General features: G+C 40.6%; 1 protein-coding gene across 1 annotated transcript in view; it reads left to right on the top strand.

The window, feature by feature from the left end:
- aralar1 (calcium-binding mitochondrial carrier protein aralar1) overlaps positions 1-20,660 on the top strand; it is a 40,612-nt gene that overhangs the window by 7,285 nt on the left and 12,667 nt on the right. Inside the window, exons 9-12 of the mRNA XM_075693707.1 lie at positions 3,768-3,864; positions 18,953-19,043; positions 19,677-19,752; positions 20,295-20,503. Of these exons, the coding sequence (XP_075549822.1) occupies positions 3,768-3,864; positions 18,953-19,043; positions 19,677-19,752; positions 20,295-20,503 (473 nt within the window). The remainder of the gene's footprint in view (positions 1-3,767; positions 3,865-18,952; positions 19,044-19,676; positions 19,753-20,294; positions 20,504-20,660) is intronic.

Genomic DNA, 20,660 nt, shown 5'->3' with positions numbered 1-20,660 from the left:
GACAACTAGAAACTGAAAGGCAGAAAGCAATAACGATTTCACAGGTATGTAACAATATCATTGCGCTGTACAGTGAATCACCGTCCATGCTATATCTTTTGACCGAAGCACGTGCTACTAAGAAAACTAAAAAAAAATTTAATTACGGTTACAGTAAATTTTTCACCGACAATTACCCATATTATTATATCTTACAGCATGTCTCAAGCTAGCATACTGCTTTAGTACATAAAAAAAACAGTATGCACAAGTTTATATGGAAATGGGGGAAAGCTGTTATAAGTGTTTACATACCTAAGACAGTGTCGAAAATCAGGTTGAGAAAAACAAAGGTGAAGCTTTGAAAGCAATGTTCAGCTACAGGTGCAAGATTTGATATGCCTAACATCCACGCTCTCATTGTACACAAGCTGCAGCACTCGTTTAGTTTTCACCTGCGTTTTTGTCTGCCTTCCCTTGTATTGTTGGTTCCCTAAAAGCTTTTGTGGACATGTTATTTTTGCGTAAAACTTTGCCATGAGTCAAGAAACACTGCAAGTTGGTCTTAAACATGACAAGTTTTGTCTTTAACATGTTAAATGTCAAGTCTGAGATTCGAAGACAAACTGCTGGCAAAATGAAGCATGCTCGATGTAAACATACCAGAAGAGCAGGTGTCATGCAGCTCTCTTGTAAAATTTTTAACTAATTCAAAAAGTTTAATGAGCACAAAACATTCTTATAAGTGTCTTTGATCTCGTAAACCCAAATTTAGTAAATTAATACCTGTGCATAGCAACATTTTGGATGATGTTACACACTTTCCGGAATCTGATGCTATTGGTTTTCGTTTTCGAATGCATATGCGAAGGTTGGAAAAATAACGGCAACTTTTTAACGAGTCAAGGTGGAAACATAATTCCTTTTGCTAAATATTCTTGAATAGACTGGAAGTCTTGAGATATGAAAAACAAACTACTTTTCTTTTTAATGCATTTTCAAAGGTGACGACATACATCAATTGTATATAGCAAATCAGTTCTGTGAAAAATTACGAAGTTGAGGAATGTTCATTAAAAAAAATGAAATTTTTTATTTGCCTGACTAGCTCGAAGCTACAAATGAAACCCATGTGGGTTTCTTCTAAACAAAGTGTCGCCGTTGAAGAAATGCTTGCCCTGGTCCGGGATTTGAACCTGGGACCATCACCTTTCAGGGCCACTCGCTGTGTCACCTGAGCATACCAGGAGTCTAGAAGATCGCAGGACAAGGCCAAATTGGTTGACAACTCAAAGCACAGGGACTCTGAATATGGCAAATCAGTTCTTTCCTTTGTAACTTCGTGCTAAAGTCGGGTGAATAACAAAATTTTCCTTTTGTGAACTTTCTTCCACCTTGTAGACTCTTGCAGAACTGAATTGCAGTGTTGTGTGTCCCATTGCTGCGAGTTGTCAATTAATTCAGCCTTGCCCTGCAATCTGCTAGCCTCCTGGTTAGCTCATGTGGTAGAGTGACTATCATCATGTACGGCATTAGTCCATTGGATCAATGTCCCTGGTCCAAATTGAATTTTTTTTTTTTTTAACTATGAAGCTTACTTTCCAAAAAGCCTACATTGGTTTCCTTTGTAGCATTGTGCTACTTTCAGGTGAATGGCAATTTTTGTTCTCTTGTACTGTACCTTGGTTTATTGAAAGTGTGATGACTATGCTCTTGCTGCCTTGGTTTGCATTGACTTGACTTATTGATAGGTTCATCTGTTGCACTTTATTGCATTTGAAATTCCTTGAGAACAAGCTCTGTGAACACGTTGAGTGCTTGTTTTCAAGCAATTTCAACTGCAAAAAGAGGTCCATAAGCTTTGCCTCGAATTGTGGTGTACAATGCTATGAGGCCAGTATGCAAATTAATATGAACACATAGAGTAACTAGGAAATTCAAAAACATACAGACTAGGAAATTCAAAAACATACAGAAATAGTAAGAAGTACGTGCAATAATGTTAGGTCTAGTAAATACACCTCCGCATGCACTAGCAAACCTACAAAGCACAAGAGCCAAGAAATCTCAGAAAATGTTCAGCAGTCTGCTAGTATGTAACAGCTTGCAGCAACTTCTATATATATTTATATATTCATAAAAGAACATGGATTTTTGTTTTGGGTATCATTTAATTATGTGGAATTATTTAATTTGATCAATAATTAAGATTTTGTGCACAAAGAGACTGAGAAAATTGCCTCTGAAGCTGGTGCGTAATTTGAAAAGTGCAGGGTTCGTAAAATGTACAGATTCCTTTCATTTGATTCTACTCTTATCGTCAACTGGCCAATCCCAGTGATAACATGGGCAGAATGCCACTCAGACCACTGACGGTGTGCAAAAGGGAATAGAATTGCAGTTGAATCACTACATTATCCCAGCCATGAGTGCTTTAGAAAAAAAGAGGTGAAGGTGAAGGAACTACATCTTGGTGTCATGCAGGAATCTTGGGATTGTATTCTCAATCAATCATTTTGAGAGACCGTTTTCGCTTCATGCTGATAGTGTTGAGCGCGCTACCTCACTTGAGTGAAGAGCATCTGCTCAATCTGGCAAAAGAAGGCAGACAACCAGGCAGGAGATATACAGACAACACTGATGTGCTATCAACTGATTAACTGAGCACACAGGTGACAAGCTTAGATGCACAAAGCATAATGCTATCTAGTGACTTTCTTGGTCAGCCAGCAAAGGGGAAAAAGATGCAACGAAAAACTAAAATTATTGAGAAAACAAAAATTATGCACTGAACAAAAACCAGCAGTTCAAGAGATATGAAAGTCTTGGACAGGAGCCAGCACAACAACAAACGTCAGAGGCTACTAACGGAACCAACGAGAAAGGTTTGTTTGCAGAATGCAACCCAAGAGACAACTGGAAAGAGAAAAAGAGTCGAATATGATAACTGTTGCTGACGGAGATGCATACAGGAAGCCAGATATGGAACAACATTTAACATTAAAAAATTGAAAGGTACAAGTTTTATAATTCAGGGAATAGTAGCCTACTGTTTGAAGACGGATCAATACGTCTGAAAACATGTATAGTCAGTTACTGGGGGAAATTTTCTGATGAAGAGGACTTGTGCATGGCATGTGATAATGAAGAATTTATTGAGGTTGTTCTGTTAGATGTCAGGGTATTTGTTCAGTGATAAATGTGGATGCAGTAGGCTTGGCCAAACAGTTAAGAAGGGATAACATGCGGTAAAGCGAACTTTCTACAGTGCATAATGTAACTTATAGAGTATAAAGATAATTAAAGATTTCAATGCACCAGAAATTTTTACACAGTGAGCTTGTTGACATGTTCCATTGCCCCTTTTCAAAGGCCATGCTCATATCATCACAACATTGACATAACTGAGAAGTCATGCAACTTCTTCTGCAGAAAAATAGAGAAGTGCTGCTTGATTTCTCACACACCAGTCAAGAACAAGGCATAATACCTCACACTTTTACAGTGCTTTGTGGCATCAGTCCAATCCTATGCATATACCATTTTCTTATTTATTGAATTGCTGTTTTAGGCGCAAATGCTGCTTGAGAAATTTTGGAGAGGTAATATGTCATATTAGTTTAGCCTAGCATTTGACTTTAGGTGTAGTACCTTAAACAGTCTCAGGTGGTTGATATTTTGTATACCACGACTGTGGCATTCATTTGGGAAGACACAGTTTACATGGCTGCCTGCTTTTTAATGACTTGGCCTGGCTTGTCTACATTGGGACCTTGTGCACATTGCAGAGGAGTTCCTGTATGCAGCACAGCAGATGTCCCAGGTCACACCCCTAGAAATAGACATCCTTTTCCAACTCGGCGGCTTCCTTCATCAATCCACAGGGTGAGCGAATTGTTGACTTGCTGCATGCTCGGCTAGTTTTACACTTCCCAATTGCAAGTTTCTCCTCATGAGCCACATTTGACCACGAGCAACTTTTTTCTGCGATGGCTTGAATGAGAACAAATCTGAAGATGCTTCGAGTCAGAAATAAATCTTTTGACACAAAAAGCACATAGAGCCATGACCTTAGTACAGAAGTTGTTCGAAACATTTTGTGCAGCCAACATTGCTCGTTCTGGCTTAAGAAGGCTGGTTCCCATGCCAGTGTGTTGCAATACTAAACACCATAACATATCACGTAACAATATCCTAATTGGTCTTTTATTTAAAGGTTGTGCAGGTGATGTAAGAGAATAGCTTGCAAAGGGATCATTTCAACTTATTCATTTGCGGTGCTGCGGCAGGCAACAATTCAAGTGCAAGCAAATATTGCACCTTGCAATAATGTCAAGCGGAGTAGTACAAAACAAAAGTATGACAGATAGTTGTACCATCACAGATGCAAATTTAGTCTCTTCAAGTAATTCTCGCTCATTCTCACTAACTTCATTCAGCTCTCTAGTGGTGTGTTATTTCAACACCAGCAGCTGCATGAGTGCACAAATATTAGAAGAATTAAATAATTTTTGTGCGAGCAGTAATTAAAGTGCATTAGTTTCAATTAACAACAACCATCTCGCGCTTCCAGTACCCACTTCATTGGCTGCCTCTGTCGCTTCTTTGTCCTGCACGTATTCCAGTCAGTCAGCCCAGGGGCTTGGCGATGTAGCCATTAAAACATTTTATGAAGATATGTTTTCCACTACAAAAAAAAAAAAGAAACATTAATAAAGGGAAAATTAGACATCCACCCGTTCGTAGCAATTGCTACAAAGGAAACCCATACGAGTTCCTCGAAAGAAAAGCCTCACAGTTGAAGAAAAATTCGTCCTGGTCCAGGACTTAATACCCATTTCTAAGTGCTAGTAGGAATCATTTCAAATGCTTTTTGTAGCACTAAATTTTGACTGCCATCAGTTCTAAATGTCACTTTTTCTCATGTAGCATCTGGCCACCAAGCTGGCACTCGGTGAAGCAAAATACATTCTCTCAAAATGGCATTAAATTTAGCCATCCTGAACAAAGTACTGTTAGGCTAAGACAGTATACTCCGAAAAGCTGCAGCAAATTACTTTGAGCATGTCACTGAAATTGGCCTGCTGTAGCGTTACATGTGTTGATTGATGTAATAAGTACTAATTCATGTCCACACTTTTTTAACATCTCGTATTTTATTCTTAAATACAGTAACACCATTCCTTTGTCATTCTAATCAGCATTTTTGTAATGAGCTTTATGCTTATTGATACTTGACATTTACCATGGTTTTAAAGTAGCATAATACAGTTTTATAGCTGTATGGATGTTATCCCAAAATGTATGCAGAAACCATGATTGTTGCATTTGTTTCAGTAGCATTCATTATGCGTTTAGTAAAAATTTACCTTTCTGAGCATTTTTAAGCCTTCAGTAAGCCTCACAAATTGCTAAACACATACATCTCTGCAAACAAGCCTGGTTTCTGTGGCATTTCCTTAGTTATTACATTAACAAATGTTCTTGATGACACATTTCAGAGTGAACCATTGCATGAGCTCTGTGTTTAGTTAAGGACACTAGTTGCCATAAGGTACACAATTTTGAATTGTCATTGCAGTTCATAGCCATTGTATAGCAGTGTTTTTTTTTCCCTAAAGTTCAAAGAAAGCTATATGTTTACAGTGATGAATTGCTGTTTTACGGAAACCATAGTACGTACCTTTTAGGGTACAGCATTTGTCTGTCAAGGTCATACTTTTTCTGGAGTGCCGTGTTTCACTTCCATTAGTTTTTCTTAAGGTGTGTGGATCCCTGAGCTGCTCATCAGGCCTTTGTTGCTTGTTTCTTCAGCTTGGACACTCGGAATTTAAAAAAAAAAGAAAATGTGCCAGTGAAGAGGAATGGTTGTTATACTGTATCGAAGACACTCTTTCCTTTACCTTTATCACTGTACACATGACTGTCGATTTTGCAGTGACAGCGCATTGCTTTTTGTTACGATTCATTTGTTAAGTTTGCCCATCAAAAGTTTGTCTTTGAGTGAGCTAATAATCCATAAATATATAGATGACGAAATGTAGACAAAGTTAAGGACATATATATATATGCACGGACATTGGGTAAAACACACTGGCTCCGTTGGTATCGTGTCAAAAGAGAAACTTAACATACATGGCAACACATTCTTTATTAACCAGCTTTTATCTGAGTGGCTAGTCACTCTGACGAAGGCTGGCCCACTAGCTATAGTGTAGGACAGTAAAAAATGTTTCCATGCATGTCATTATATATATATATTATGGTTAAGGACCACACTTCTATACCACTGATTGCCCTGTACCACTATCAACAGTATTCTAGCCATTAGCAGAGTCAAAATATGGTAATTATTTTTCTTTCAGGTCAGTTCAATGTCTGCAGATGCTATTTGGTCAAATGGTTCTTCTTTTCTTGCTTTTTTTATCATTCTTTCAGTTTCTATTGTTTTTCATGACTGGATTTGGCTAAAGAAAGGTTAGTTGGAAGTTAGCACTTGTCCATATTTGCGACTTCCTTTATCGCAATGACAGAAGGATCTTCTGTGCTAGCTTTGGCTACTTGAGCATGTATGTAGACTTAGCTTTTGTCAGATACACTATGACGCCCCTAAAACGCGGATGGTGTGGACAAGGAATCTTGCATTTGAACATTTCGTCTGCTAATATCAGCTGCTGTTGCAGTGTAGCTATTTGCCAGGCATGCTTATTATCAGTGGCATTATTTTCATCATACCGAAATTATGTGCAGCACAAACTGCTTTTTTTGCACACTGGCTTCCTCTGAAACAGCTCTTACATAAACGGCAGTGCTCTTTCTGTAGGAATGGTGCATGTTTTTTTCATTGACGCCAAGGACGAGCCACTTGTGATAGCACAAGTTTAGACGCTCCATCGTCATACGCCATTGATCGGGATTATTAAAAGCATTTTTAATGCCAGCCTCTCATGTAATGCTTCACGTTCAGATCTTTGAGATGCAAATTTATGATGTGAGCTTTTAAAATTTTTTGCTCTTATTTGCCCTTGCCGGCTAGCATTCATGTTATCTTGCCAGTGTGTTGTGCACATCCCAATAATGAAGCCCCCCCTAAAAATCATTATCAAATCACTAAGTGCACAAGGCCCAAAAGACATTGCAACAGAATAGCACACCTTGAAGTGCCCAAGTTATTGAAATATTTGGTAAAATGATAGTTATTGTAAGGATGGTGCGGCAGCAAAACTAATGTGTTGGCCTTCTTTAATTTGCCCCAACAGGTCATGCTGTAAGCCTTCAAATGAGCAGCAGGAGGAACACTTTGATGCTGTTGTGCCTATTTGGGTAGCATAGACCAACAATAATGGCATTCCTGTGTAGCTAAATTGCTGTCCCACAATAATAGTTATTCTTATTTCTCCTTTCTTTACATCTATAATCGTATGTAAAAGTTAGTGTTTTATTGCAATAGCGATTATATGGACACTCCAGGCACATTTCTACCGTCGCCGTGATATTCCGTATAAAGTTGAAGCATGATAACGTCGTCGCCAAGTGCCGTATGCTGTATGTGCGAGGAAACTTGGAAAATCGCCCGACAACCGAGGCTCAGTCTCGTGCGCACAAGGAAGGAAAGCAGGGAGGAAGCACATCATCTTCTGTCGCGCACAAGGCACCAGGGGGATGGGAGGGGTTTCTACTGTGGCGGCTGCTGTGTATGGCAAAGCTACGCAGGCACCCTACCTCGAAAGCAATCTGCAGTGTGGACAAAATGCGCGGTTGCGCGGGCCTAATCTTCAAAGCAGTTTGTGATGCGTACAGAGTCTAGGTGTGCCAAAGGCGGATGACTTCGTGTGTGCTGCGTTCTCGCTGCTTAGTTCACATTGAAGCGAAAGGCAGCACGAAGGTAAAATTCGCTTGCTTCTGCTGCCATGCTTCCTCACTCCACCATTTTGACAGCGAGTTTCTGCAACCGTCAAGTGAGATGTTCATGTTTACCTGTGCGTACGTGACACTATGCTTGTTAATCTAGTTAGTAAGCGAATGTTTACAAATTTATATGGCCGATGAAACTACTATCCTTACTTTGCAGAGCAGTATACTAATTTTCTAACGCAATCGGGCTTGGCCTTTCTGGTGAAACTGCGGGTCGTTGTTGTGGCACTTGTATTCTTCAGTAATTTCAGGCTGCAATTTTGTCTGATCAGAAGCTGCATATGTTGTCTGGTTCAGGAATGTCACTTTAATTTTCAGTCTAACTGTCATTCCTTTTTGCTGGCACAGAAATTTTCAATGCAGGCAGCCAAAGATTTCAGCCTGCTTCACAAATTGAATGCGTGATACCATTCACTAATTGCCAACTTGCTGTCAGGGAAGTTACATACCATCTGAAATTCTGGAGAGTAGCTCTTAGATAACAATAGCAGCCATGAGTTTTGGCAATGAAAGCACCAAGTATGCTCTCTGCCCATGCTACCTAAAGCATCATCTGCTTCCCACTTTCTTTATTCTTTTCTTTCTTTTTGCATGTAACACCATATGCACTGCTGACCTTGAGCCATTTCCATGTTCTTACCAATCATTATATGAGTGCTGTTTGTGCAACTCTGAACTGGTTTGCTTCCTGAACATTGTTGCTGGATACAGCATTGTGATCATCACATCTGCATTGCCTCAAGCTGCATACAATTACACCATAAGTGCGTACATACAACTGTTTGGTGAATGTACCTTGGTTTAGAAGTAGCCAATACGGTATCTTCACAAAACCACAATGCTATTGAATTTACATTCTGCAGTGTTGACACCTTCCTAAAGTTGCCGAGTTGCGTATCTTGGGGAAGCCACATGCTGATTGCACATTGTAGTGCCCAGTTTATTTTCAATAGTCCTTTTTTACGTATTCTGGGGTAAGGAGTGCATGTCAATCTCTTTAAGTCTTATGCAAACAAAATGTGCATAAGTGCTTGTGTGTGGTCATTTATTGGACTCCGATTAATTGAATTTTTTTGGTTAATTTGATCTCAATCGAAGGTTCTGGCTGGCAGCCACGCATTTCTATGTGCCCAAACTTTTGTTATTTCGATCCTAAAATTGGGATTCATGCTTTACCTGTCAGCACGCACGTGCCTGACCCCTGTGATGACCTCGATGGCAATCCTTTTAGTGGCAGCATGTCTCGGCATAGCTTAGGGGACAGTGAACACATGTGAAAAATCTCCCGTTGGAAACGCCTATTTTAGGCCTGCCCTAGGAAGGTTTTCAGGCAATAGTGGAAGCTCACAATGTCCAATTACTTTGTTTGTCCAATTCTTCTTTTCTAAGAAAATTGGGTCGGAACTTAAGTGCACGGTGCACTCAGATACAAAACCAAACCGCGTTCGCGGTGTTTTTATGCGTTACTGCTTAATACTGCTGTATTGCGGCAAAGCTGACTTTAGGAACCCGGCCGCCATTGTGCAACACATTTTATGTAGGTTCTTGCCCATTTTGATTCCTAAAAGATTGGTGCACATTAGAGAGAGAGAGAAGCGAAGAGGGTAAGGTAGGGAGGGTAACCAAGGACGTGCCTGGTTGGCTACCCTACATGAGGGGAGAGGGAAAAGGTAAAAACAGTTCAAGAGAGAAAAGAAAAATAATAGTCAGTCATTCACACTCACATTAGATTTCTGCATTGTTTAGGAAGTTTAATGTCATCTCTGTTATTTTTCTGCCTTGGACACATAGAAAGCGGGCGTGGCAAATGTGGCAAATTACTTCTATGCAATCCCACAAGGTGGAGGAAGTATCATGACAGAAAAAAGTTTTCATCCACCCGAATGTAGCATGAAGCTAAAAAGGAAGCCCATGCGGGTTTCTCGGAAAGAATGCTTCACAGTAGAAGAAAATTTTTTGTCATTCGGGATTCGAACCCGGGACCAACGCCTTTCCGGAGCAGTTGCTCTACCATTTTCAGTGTGCCAGTGCTTAGAGTTGTCAAGTAGCTCGTCTTTGCACTGCGATCTGCTAGCCTCCTGGTTAGCGCAGATGGTAGAGCAACTGTCCGGGGAAAGGCTTTGGTCCCAGGTTCAAATCCCGGACTAGGACAAATTTTTCAACTGCGGGGCATTCTTTCTGAGAAAAACGTATCGGTTTCCTTTCTAGCTTCGTGCTACATTCTGGTGGAGCACGGACTTCCTTGTTTAGACAGCGCAACTTCACTCACTGGCTTGAGTTCCATGCAAGCAGCAGAAATGACCTCACAAGCTGCACTAAAGCTGCACCAAAGAAAAAAAGAGGTGGCACAGAAGAACGGGCATCCACATGTAGCTTTTAAAATTTTTTTTATGTGCATTTGCGATTGTGTCAACTGCACTTCTTGTGACTGCACGTTTTAGTACGAGCTTACAATCACACACATGAAGTCAGTGTTTGTTTACAATATCTGCCTTTTGTCCCATTCTAAAGTGTTGTTTCTTTCATTATGCAAGCTCTACACTGTGTCAGGCAACAGTGTGACACATTTAGAAATGTTTATAGGCAGTAGCATGCATTCTGCAGGACAAGCTTGCTCTACCATGTCATTAACTCTTAGTAAGAGCAATACTTGTTAACATACTCTGAAAAAAATGTATAGAAATTTGTCCCAATAACTGCTAATATGACAGCCATAAACATGAACCACTCAAGGAGCGATGACTCCATCTTTGACACCTAATGCCCATGGTTTTTCTCTTTGGAAGCTGTGTTGTTAGTGAGGCAATCTTTTGTACAAACTTGACACAATCCTCCTGGCCCCTCAATGCAGAGGTCTGGGCACAGCATGGCTGCAGTCAGAATGTGGAACCCTGTGATGTGAAGGTGCGACTACAGTAGAGGCATCATTGAACTGGAAAATGAACACAGTACACAGGTGGTGGCTCTGAACCAGAGCCAAGACTTTGACTCTCAAACATGCCTTTGATAGTTTAGAAAACACGGGCAGCAACTGAGTGGGGAGACCACTGTGCATTAACGGCCAGACATTTCTTAGCAGCAATAAGAAATTCTGCAATATTTTACAAAGCACCGGTAAAACAGGGATAGGATTAACGAAAGAAAAAAGACACATTACCATATATTCTAAGGCTTGTTTGCTATGGGATGTTACATTTTCTGCAAGGTGTGCCAACTGCATACCCTTACTGTAAAAACATTCTTACAAATTTCACAGTGACCACATTTGCTGTCATTGATTCATTATCAGCATGGTCTGCTGGTTTTTTTGTTCAACAAGAACAGGAATGTGACTCAGGCTGGAGCTGTTCAACCAAACCAGTTGCAAAACACAGCAGAGGCACCACGTTTTAGAATCGGGACACGGGGATTGGCAAAAAGTTTGGGGTGTGGACGGGGGTTCTGCCGACTGTTGTGCTACCTACGGACGGCGCAACTGTAAAATGACATTTTCCAGAGCACCACAACGAGAAACAAATCCGTGCACTCACGGTAAGCAGAACCAAATGAACAGTGTTTCCGATCATCAACCTTCCTCCGCTTGATCTGTCGTTCATTGGTGGCACATCTGTCAGTTGCCCATCATGGTAGCTGCATTTTGTAGGGGACGCAATGCAAAAGTGCTTGCGTACCATACTTTGGGTGCACATTTGAAAACCCCTGGTGGTCAAAATTAGTCTGGAGGTTTCCCTTACAGCATTACTTGTAACCCACTAGGCAGTTTCAGGTTGCTAAACCTCGCTATTGTTAAAGTCAGCCAGTTACCCCCGCTCATTGATTGATACATCAGGCACGAGCAGAGTTACGGGAACGGCATGACTAAAGAAGTCTGAACAGAGGCATGTTTTTGTTGTCGGAGTGTTGGCGCTGGTCCCATGGGCAGCCGAGAAAAAGCGGTTCAGCAGCTGAGCTTCCCAGGGTTGCCCCGACCGAGCTCGCCGTCGGCGCAATGGGGGCGTCCCCCTTTGGGTAGCGGTGCGTTGCACGGGCCACAAACGGGGCGCAGTGTGTCGCAGGAGGCGCCTGGTTTTGTCTTGTAGAGAAACACGCGGGTGGTAGAGGCCGGTGGTGGTGCACCGGAGCGCCCCGAAGGCAAAGAGGCGCTCGTCCCGCGGGGACCACACTACTGCACCTTCCTCTTGTGGGACTCTGTCTCCACAAGCGAAGGCAGGAGAAGGTTCCCAGGTAACCCTACTTCCCCCACCCCCACCCCCCAGGCACAGACTTATAATGAGGGATCAGAGAATCCCGTAAAGCACGCCCTGTCATTCTTTTTTACCTGTCTTTTTGTGCAGCGTTCGTCGGTGCCGATATGTGCCACTGGGGGTTTGTTCTGTAGATCTGTTGCCAATCTGTTGCGTGCGTAACGCTGTCATGAAAGGTTTTTCTCATCACCATCTGTGTGTTTATTTACTCGCATGTCTTTTGTGTGTCAGGTGTTGAAGCAAAGCTATGAGGAAAGTAAGCATGCACTGGCTGCAACCATCAGTCTCCAAGCCACTTAAGCACCATGTGAAATGGTTCAGGTGTTGTTCACTTTACAAAAGGTGCCTGTACAGTTTTTTTTTTAATGCAACTGCATACAGGTTTCCCCACTCGGATTACTTTGGGCATTTTTTAGTTGTCCCCAGCATATTTGAATTGTAAGGTCCAGTAATTGAACTGGCTGGCACTTAGATAAAATTGCTCCTACTTGGACTGAATTGAGCAGAAGTACTTGCAGTTGAGAGATTGCTTTCCTTAAGACTCCTTCGCACGTCACTTGGCTTACGCTTGGAAAGAAAAATTGTGCACAACACAGAACCACAGAATTTGCCTTCGGTGCGACAGTAACTATTCATCAACACAGCATGCAAGTGTTACTTAATTGTAATTGATGTGTTACTGAAAAGTTATGTTCCTGCTGCACAGGTAGCTTTGACCTTTGTTGAAGCCAATCTGTGTCGAATTTTTTATGTGTGAGCAAATCCCAAAACATGAGTGAGTAGTCAGTGAGGTGTACTTTAAAATGCATAGCAATGCTCAACTCGTGTTAGGTTTTATCTGCATTAATTCAGGCACATTTAAAAATGCATTTTTGATAACCTGCACTTTTATTCAATTCAGTTTGGCTTTATTCAACATCTGTCTAGATGTTAAATGACTGCATTGTGTAAGTTATACCATGTGCACATAACAAAATTGCAGATGAGTTGCAAGTGTTTAATTAATCTATGAAAATTACAGACGTAGATTTTCTGTATCCATTGAAGTGTTACTTGGTGACTGGCAGATTTCTACGTGTCATGTTTGTTGGCGGTGCTGTTAATCATTGATTGGCAACAATTTTCGTTTCTCACATAAGCAGTGGTTATATAATGTAAAGCAATAGTCTATACAATGTCATATTAATTGCTGTCATAAATGCCAGCTTGGCTGATGTGCATTATGTGTAGAAATGCAATTACAGTTACTCCCCCTTTGTAAAGCCAAGACTTCCAGAATTAGGTTTAAAATGAACTCTACAGTGTTTGCTTGCGTCACACTTGGCAAGAAAAAGGAGTTTAGAGGAAAGAATGTGTGCAGCCAGATCACATTCATGCAATAAAGTGGCTGATGCTTGATCATGAAAGCTAATGCAAGCATTGAATAGTCTTTCCTATTTGATTTGGGAGTTTCACTTTTTGAAATCGCAGAATATTTGTTTCTGTTCAAATTTAGTTAATAAAACTTATTGCAGTCTCGGAGGTGAAAGGCCGATGGAAGTGGGGATGGTTCTGAGTGACTGGGCTTCAGGACAGCGGTAGTTGTAACCAGTTTGTGACCGAAGGCACAGTTTAGAAAACGTCTTTTCAGCAATGTCCTTTAACCTATAAAATCTGTTGTCTTCGATTTAAGCAAAGCAGTCAGACACAATGCTCTCCGTATAGACGGTAATGTTCTGTTCTTTTTTTTTCATTACCGTCATTGTCATGGTGCACCAGATAACAGGAAGCAGTTGTTCATAATTTACATCTTCAGTCTCCTGAGTTGACCATACATCCAGTTGTAAACGTCATTACTTGCACATATCAAATGATATAAGTGAGAATGTTTTACCAAAATTTACACCACCCTAACTTTAAATTTTTTTCAATGAGAAAACATACTGTTGTTTGGTAGTCGAAGGTAGTTTTTCTCAAGTATTCGTATTTGGTTCAATGACTTCACTATTCGAGCTCTCCTGAAAGCATTATATCACACTGTACAGATGTTATGCCACAAAACCTGAATAAAACTGGAAACAGAATTCATATAAGAGAAACATAATTCTTTACGGTACAGCATGTCATGAATAAATTAACTTGAAGGAGCATTTTTATTCATTTATTCATTTATTTTAATACACAAGATATGGTCATTAGAACAACATCGGATGCTTGAGAAAGATAATAAAAAGCACATACACAGGTTATGAACAATAATCTCATTGTATACATGTTGCAAGGCACACTGAATACAAGAAAAAGTTAAGAGAATTTCAAGCCCTTGGCACAGAAATAGAATAACTCAAACATATTTGTAAGTGAGTAACTATTAGAATGGGCTATGAAGAAACTTATCTTGTAGGTTTGAGGATGACTGTGGGCTATAATGGTAGGGCAGTATATGATGGCACTTACAAACAGTTATGCTTTCTTGAAAAATGTAACACTGCTGTCAAATCTTTATGCACCTGCTACCTAGAATGTGGGAAAGAAGTGATCTTGCCAAACCTGAAAAAGAGTAAGCCCAGTGGGGTGATGTACCACCGTATTGCTTTGGAAGTGGCCTTTGCCAAGCCTTGTGGCTTTGAGACTGTGTTGCTTGCATTTCACAAGAACAGCTGTTCTTGTTCATACACAGCAGCCACGCGAGTTTCTCAACTGTTCTGTCGTCTTGCGACACTGCTTTTCCTCATTACCCAGACACTGTTGCAAGCATGCAGAAAGAACTCTGGGGGTGAATTTCCAATAAAATCCCATAATTTGTTTTTGTGAGATACCAAAAGCATTACTGTTGCTTACCAAACTGCATTTGGAAGCAGGGAAGAAGTTTGGGCGTGTTGGTGGGATACATTCAGACTGGGATACATAGCGCAAAAAATGACACAGGGACAAGTTAGCGCTCGTCCTGTGTTCTGCTTGTCCCTGTGTCATTTTTTTCGCTATGTATCCCAGTCTGAATGCATTTGGAAGGGCAGGAAATAGTTTGATGCGTCCTCTCAGAAATTGAGGTGGATTCATTAAGGAGCAAGATCGGCAAATAAGAGAGCTTGCTATGTAATGACGCTTGCAACATTTACTTCGTAATGTGATATAATGTTTGCTGTATATTGTGGCACTTAAAAATGTCGCATTACTGCACTGAATTATTTCGGTTTCATGGGAGACAAGCACTGATTTGTGGTCTATTAGACTAGGGTAAAACATGGAAATTATCATATGTGTACTGCAAGAAACAAATACCAATATAAAGGGAAGTGCTTAATGTTGGATATGCAGGAGGTGGATAAAAAAGCATCAGTAATGCTGGGGCATTTAACAGGCAATGCCTGCCTCCAGACTGGCTTACAAGGCACGAGAGTTTTGTTTAGATACAGTGGCCTAAATAAATACTTCCTCGCCCTCATAAAAGAAGGAGCAAGAGAAGCAGTCTATCAATAAAGTGTAAAAGTTTTAATTTTCTGTTGCATTTGAATCTTTAATTCTCCTTACACTGGGTCCGGCTCCCACCAGCGACAAGTTAGCTTTTCGTCCACTTTCATTTCCCTTCATTATTTTTTGCATTCCAACTTAAACCACAGTTAATTTCTGCGATGCTTTCCTTGGCTTCATTGTCTGTTGGCTTTATGTGGTCATGATTTACAAAAATCGAGCCCCTTAGTTCTCTTGCACTCTAAGTCACTTTAAGTAGTTGGATGACATGTGCAAATTTTAGTGATATCTATTGAGTTTGAGTTTGGTTGGCAAAGAGTGCAAGAGTCATGTATTTAGTTAAATTTTTTTAATTGTTCTTTTTATCTCGTTAAGTATACCTTATGAAGGGAGTCCAATTACTAGCTTTGGGACCTCCTCATGTGTATTTGGTAAGCTGAAACACTTCACCTTGTTAACAATGCTGATTTTAATGCTTTACGCTAAGGATACTAGAGGAAAATGTGGTGCCAGTGTCTTCATGTGTCACCAGTATGGCTGTTGATCACAGTGATGGGCCGTTTGTAGATTTGCCAGAAGTTCATCCCTCTAGCTGCATACAATCGTCTAAATGTTCATTGTGCTTCTGCTTTAGATGTTTAGGCGTAATGCTTATGAAGTTCATCTTTCACTGCAGAAACATTGTGTGAATATAATTGGCCTCATCTAGCCTCTTAATTTCTTTGAGGATTGCAGAACATTTCTGACAAAAATAATTGCTTAGAACATCACTTTAAAAATGTTTAATTACATGTAATTACTGTTCATTACATAGCAAACGCCACTTAAATTTAGCATTAGGCATACTCAAAAGTGTCATGATCTATTTATGCTCTGGAAATTATGCAGTGAAATTAAATATTCTTAGCATAAAACATTTCTCTAACTGCCCTAAATAGCCATTGCAAATCTAGCCTGCAACCCAAATGAACCAGAAATAATAGCAAAAGAAGCTGCAAACAGCTTTGTCAGCAAATCCATGCGAAACCATATGGACGAGTTCATGTACTAGGAGTGATTTTAATGGTGGCTCAAATTGCAGTGCCAGATGTCCCTCTAGTAATCATATGATATTCCAGTGATACCGATCCATCTACAGACTTATCAAAGTGCAGGCATGCACAAATTGCTGGCCATGAGCACCTGTGCTGGCTCTAAATAGTGCTCCTGCTTGTGAATGGCAAGCACAAGAGCCATGGTTCATGGCATTCTCGGCCGACCAATCTCAAATCTGGCCGCAACCGCAAAGCATCACTTGAGCATCCTGGCGCCAGCCACTCGGCCACTACCAGCATCTTTAATTGGGCTGTGCAGTGATCAATTGCTCACAGCATTTGCTCGTACAGTGAAGTTTTATCGCTTCAACACATCTTTGGCATGCAAATATTTCAAAGATCTTATTTTGAAAAGATTGCAAAGGGGGAAACATTCAGTTGAAATATGTAGTAGGAGGTCCCTACATTCAGGATTCAAAAGCTGGACCTTCTGTCAAAGTAAAAAAGAAGGGGAAGCAAAACAACGGAGCACTTTCATGACAAAAGATTTGCAAATGTGATTACAAATCAGTATAGCATAAATATATTAACAATAAACAACTATTCAATTCACAAATATAAAAAGGATTTCAAATGCTGTACATAAAATAGTCTATACATCATCAGTGGAGCAAAAGCAGTAGCATGCTAGTATTATACTTGAAGCCATTGATAGCCAGATGTTTGTCCAAACTTCCTTATGTTTTGAGTGAATAATTCTTTATTCGTGGCAAGACTCGCATGATTGCTTCTTGACTTGTCACAATCTGAGACGCTGCCAAAACTGGTTGATTGAGAATGCAGCTGCACTCGCCCGGTTGCCACTTCTGACGGTGTGTTGTCACTGTATGTCAACGTAGCCCTTTGCCTTGTAAGATCAGTATTGGAAGAGGGCTTGCTCTTATTTTCGTTATTGCTTTGGCTCTACTAAACAGAGCAACAGAGTATTTTCTGCAACGCACACACTTGACAGATAATTTTTTAGTGTGTATGAGTACGTAAAATGTCTTTGGATAAGTCACCTTGTACGTTTTATGATCTGACAGATTGGGCTTCATCAAATGGACAGCAGCGTCTGTGCCATACAACTTATGTGGCAACAATGCTGCATTGTTGATAGCATTGCAATGTCTATGCGGACACTGGCATGTAACATGAACATTACAGGAAATTATTCAGACATGTTACTAAAATGTGGCTCTCCATCCCTCCTGTATCCAAAGTTGATTGATGACCAAGACACCGGGTGAGAGTATGTAACCTTTTCAACCATGTTCGAAAAGGACACACCCCAAAACCCCCATATCCAATATTCCACTATACATATGGGGATGCCATATAAAAGCCTGTATGTTTCCATATGTCATATTGGATTATTGAATGTGGGAGTTATGAGACATATGGGCTTTTTCGATGGAGAAGGACTTCAAGTGCCTTATGTCTATGATACTTCTATATCTACTCCGAGAGTTAGATGTGTTCTCTGAACAGAGCGTAACACTGAACTTGTTCAGTCATCTCTAATGAAATTGTAAGCTCACTTACCAGTTGTTCCATTAACATATGTTAATCTGTTACATTTGGATTCTTCTAAAGTCTGTATGCCTCCTGCAACACCCCAGCACAAAGAGAAGCAAGTGCTCAATTTTGTTTGTCTAAATTGTAGCAAAATTTTCTGCTGTGTTTGATCTTAAAAATGATTGATGAGTAGAAATACTCATTAGGCACCTCTTAACCAGTTGAAAAGTATTCAGAAACATGCTTCATAATAACATCTTAATGCAGACTACTTTGAGTAAGCCTGTGATATGTTGCCACTTTGCATGATTATAGTTTTGCCACTAGGTCTGCTAAGTCACCACAAACGTTGCCAGTGAGCAAGTTAGAGTATAGCAATGCAACTGTCTCTGTAATAATTAACCACTAACTTTGTTGCTACTATCTCTAGGGCAGCAATGCTTCACTTTTGCTACAATGCAGCATTTCCTTCTTGACCTGCAAGCCTATTGTTTGCAATGGCTTAAAGACACCCTGTCCATTTGTTATTGTTCATTCTGTCTAGTACTGAAAAGGACTGAAGGTGAATACTAATACATGTTTGCATGACTATTTACATTGCTCTCGTATCAAACTGTTTGAGAATGGCACTGTAGGAAACGTGTCTGTGGGAATTTGTTTAAGTCATAGCAGATTGTGGGTTTCATTGTAGTGTTTGCAATGCTTCGATACTGCTAGCTGTTCTACTAATGGCACTATAAATGTTCTTGTTTTTTTTTTTCTGCATGGTTTCAGGCGTGTAACATATGAAGACTTGGAGAGAATAGCGCCTTATCGGCCAACAAGATTTCTTTCAAGGCCTATTGCTGAAGTTAAGGCAGTTCAGGTATGTATGGTCATCGTTTTAGTTCAATAGGCATACTGTTATGCTCCATTTTGTGCATAGCAGGCAACAATATAAAGGCTAGAATTCTCGCACTGCTTGCATTTGTGACCAAAAATTAGTGCCTCACATATGAAAGAAATATATGTATGCGCATTGTGTAATTTGATGTAACATTGAGTCTCTTACTGCTACATCGCAAAATATGATGTAGCTATTGCATGGAAGGCATCCATAGATCTAGATGTATTTAGCACCAAATGAGCAGAATAGCATGTTTCTTGCTACCAGTGGCCACACCAGACTGCTTGAGCTCTCAAGTAAAAGAAAGCTTGTCGTATACTGGAAGCACTAATTCGCACAAATAATCATTTGACACAACCTTACATTCACAAGTTATAGCTTTAATATAGGAAGTAGAAAGCATCGCCAATCAAAAACAAGTTCACTGCTAAACGTGCAGTGTGAGACTTGTACAACTGCATTACTTATGTAGCTTCTGCAGCTTTGCCTGCCAAGTCTGAAATTCACAATCCTAACGCATGGTGTCTGGCTCAGAACATGCTCTGGTGAGGATATGTAGCATGCAAGAGTTATCAGCCCACTGATTTTTTATATTTGCATTGCCTTTTCCAGAGTCCCGATGATAGGGGCGTCGGTGTTCAAGTTCTCGAAAGTATCTACCGGTTTACGCTTGGCTCAGTTGCTGGTGGTATGTGTTTTCTCTGTATAGTCACGGTGAAATGTGTTTTTCTGTGAGGGCATGTTAAGTTGCCTTGGTTCAGTGTTCTCACCACTGCATTGTAGATAGCCTAAACCTTTTGCTGTTCCTTTGCTTCATTTTTCTTGCTTTTAGTCTGTATCTAGCATAAAAGGATCAAACAGAATAAAACAGCGTCATCAAAACTCATTCAGCTGGAACAGATGACGGGAAAACGGCTGCAGATATTGCTTTATGGAGAATTTGAATTTTCATGCTGTTCAGTCGTACAATGAGCAGAAGGTGCACAGTTCACTGTAATCAATTCAAATTGAAAACTTTGCCCATCACAGAGTATCGCAGTATGGTTCGATTTTCTGGAAGCAGCTTTAAGGTACTTCTGCTTCTTCTTGTGAGTGAATGGTCCTGGCCAACCCTAGCGCACCAGCCAATCAGACTGTTTCTTCAGGATAGCCTCTGTGGCTCATATTCTCAACATTGCCTTCAAGATATGCTGGTGCATGGTGATACATGCGGGCTTCTCGTCAATGCAGCGGCGGGAGCCACGGTTGTTTATCCCATTGACCTGGTGAAGACTCGCATGCAGAACCAGCGGACGGGCTCCTACATTGGGGAGCTCATGTATCGTAACAGCTGGGACTGTGCTAGCAAGGTGATTCGACACGAAGGCTTCTTTGGCCTCTACCGAGGCCTGCTACCACAACTGGTGGGAGTCTGTCCTGAGAAGGCCATCAAGCTCACAGTGAGTGCTGCCCACTAGAATCTCTTCTTGAGCTGAGTGAAGTCATTGCTTTATTTATTTGTTCCCTCATTCACTCACTCTTCTCTCTCAAGGTTTGCCTATCACAGAGGGGAGGGGCATATTACAACACAAGTTGGAAAAAAAAACATCTTAAACA

Source organism: Dermacentor variabilis, chromosome 5 (assembly GCF_050947875.1).
Source record: "Dermacentor variabilis isolate Ectoservices chromosome 5, ASM5094787v1, whole genome shotgun sequence".
Classification (NCBI taxonomy): domain Eukaryota; kingdom Metazoa; phylum Arthropoda; class Arachnida; order Ixodida; family Ixodidae; genus Dermacentor; species Dermacentor variabilis.
Note: the sequence above shows the minus strand (reverse complement) of the source record. Positions and strands in the feature narration are given on the sequence as shown.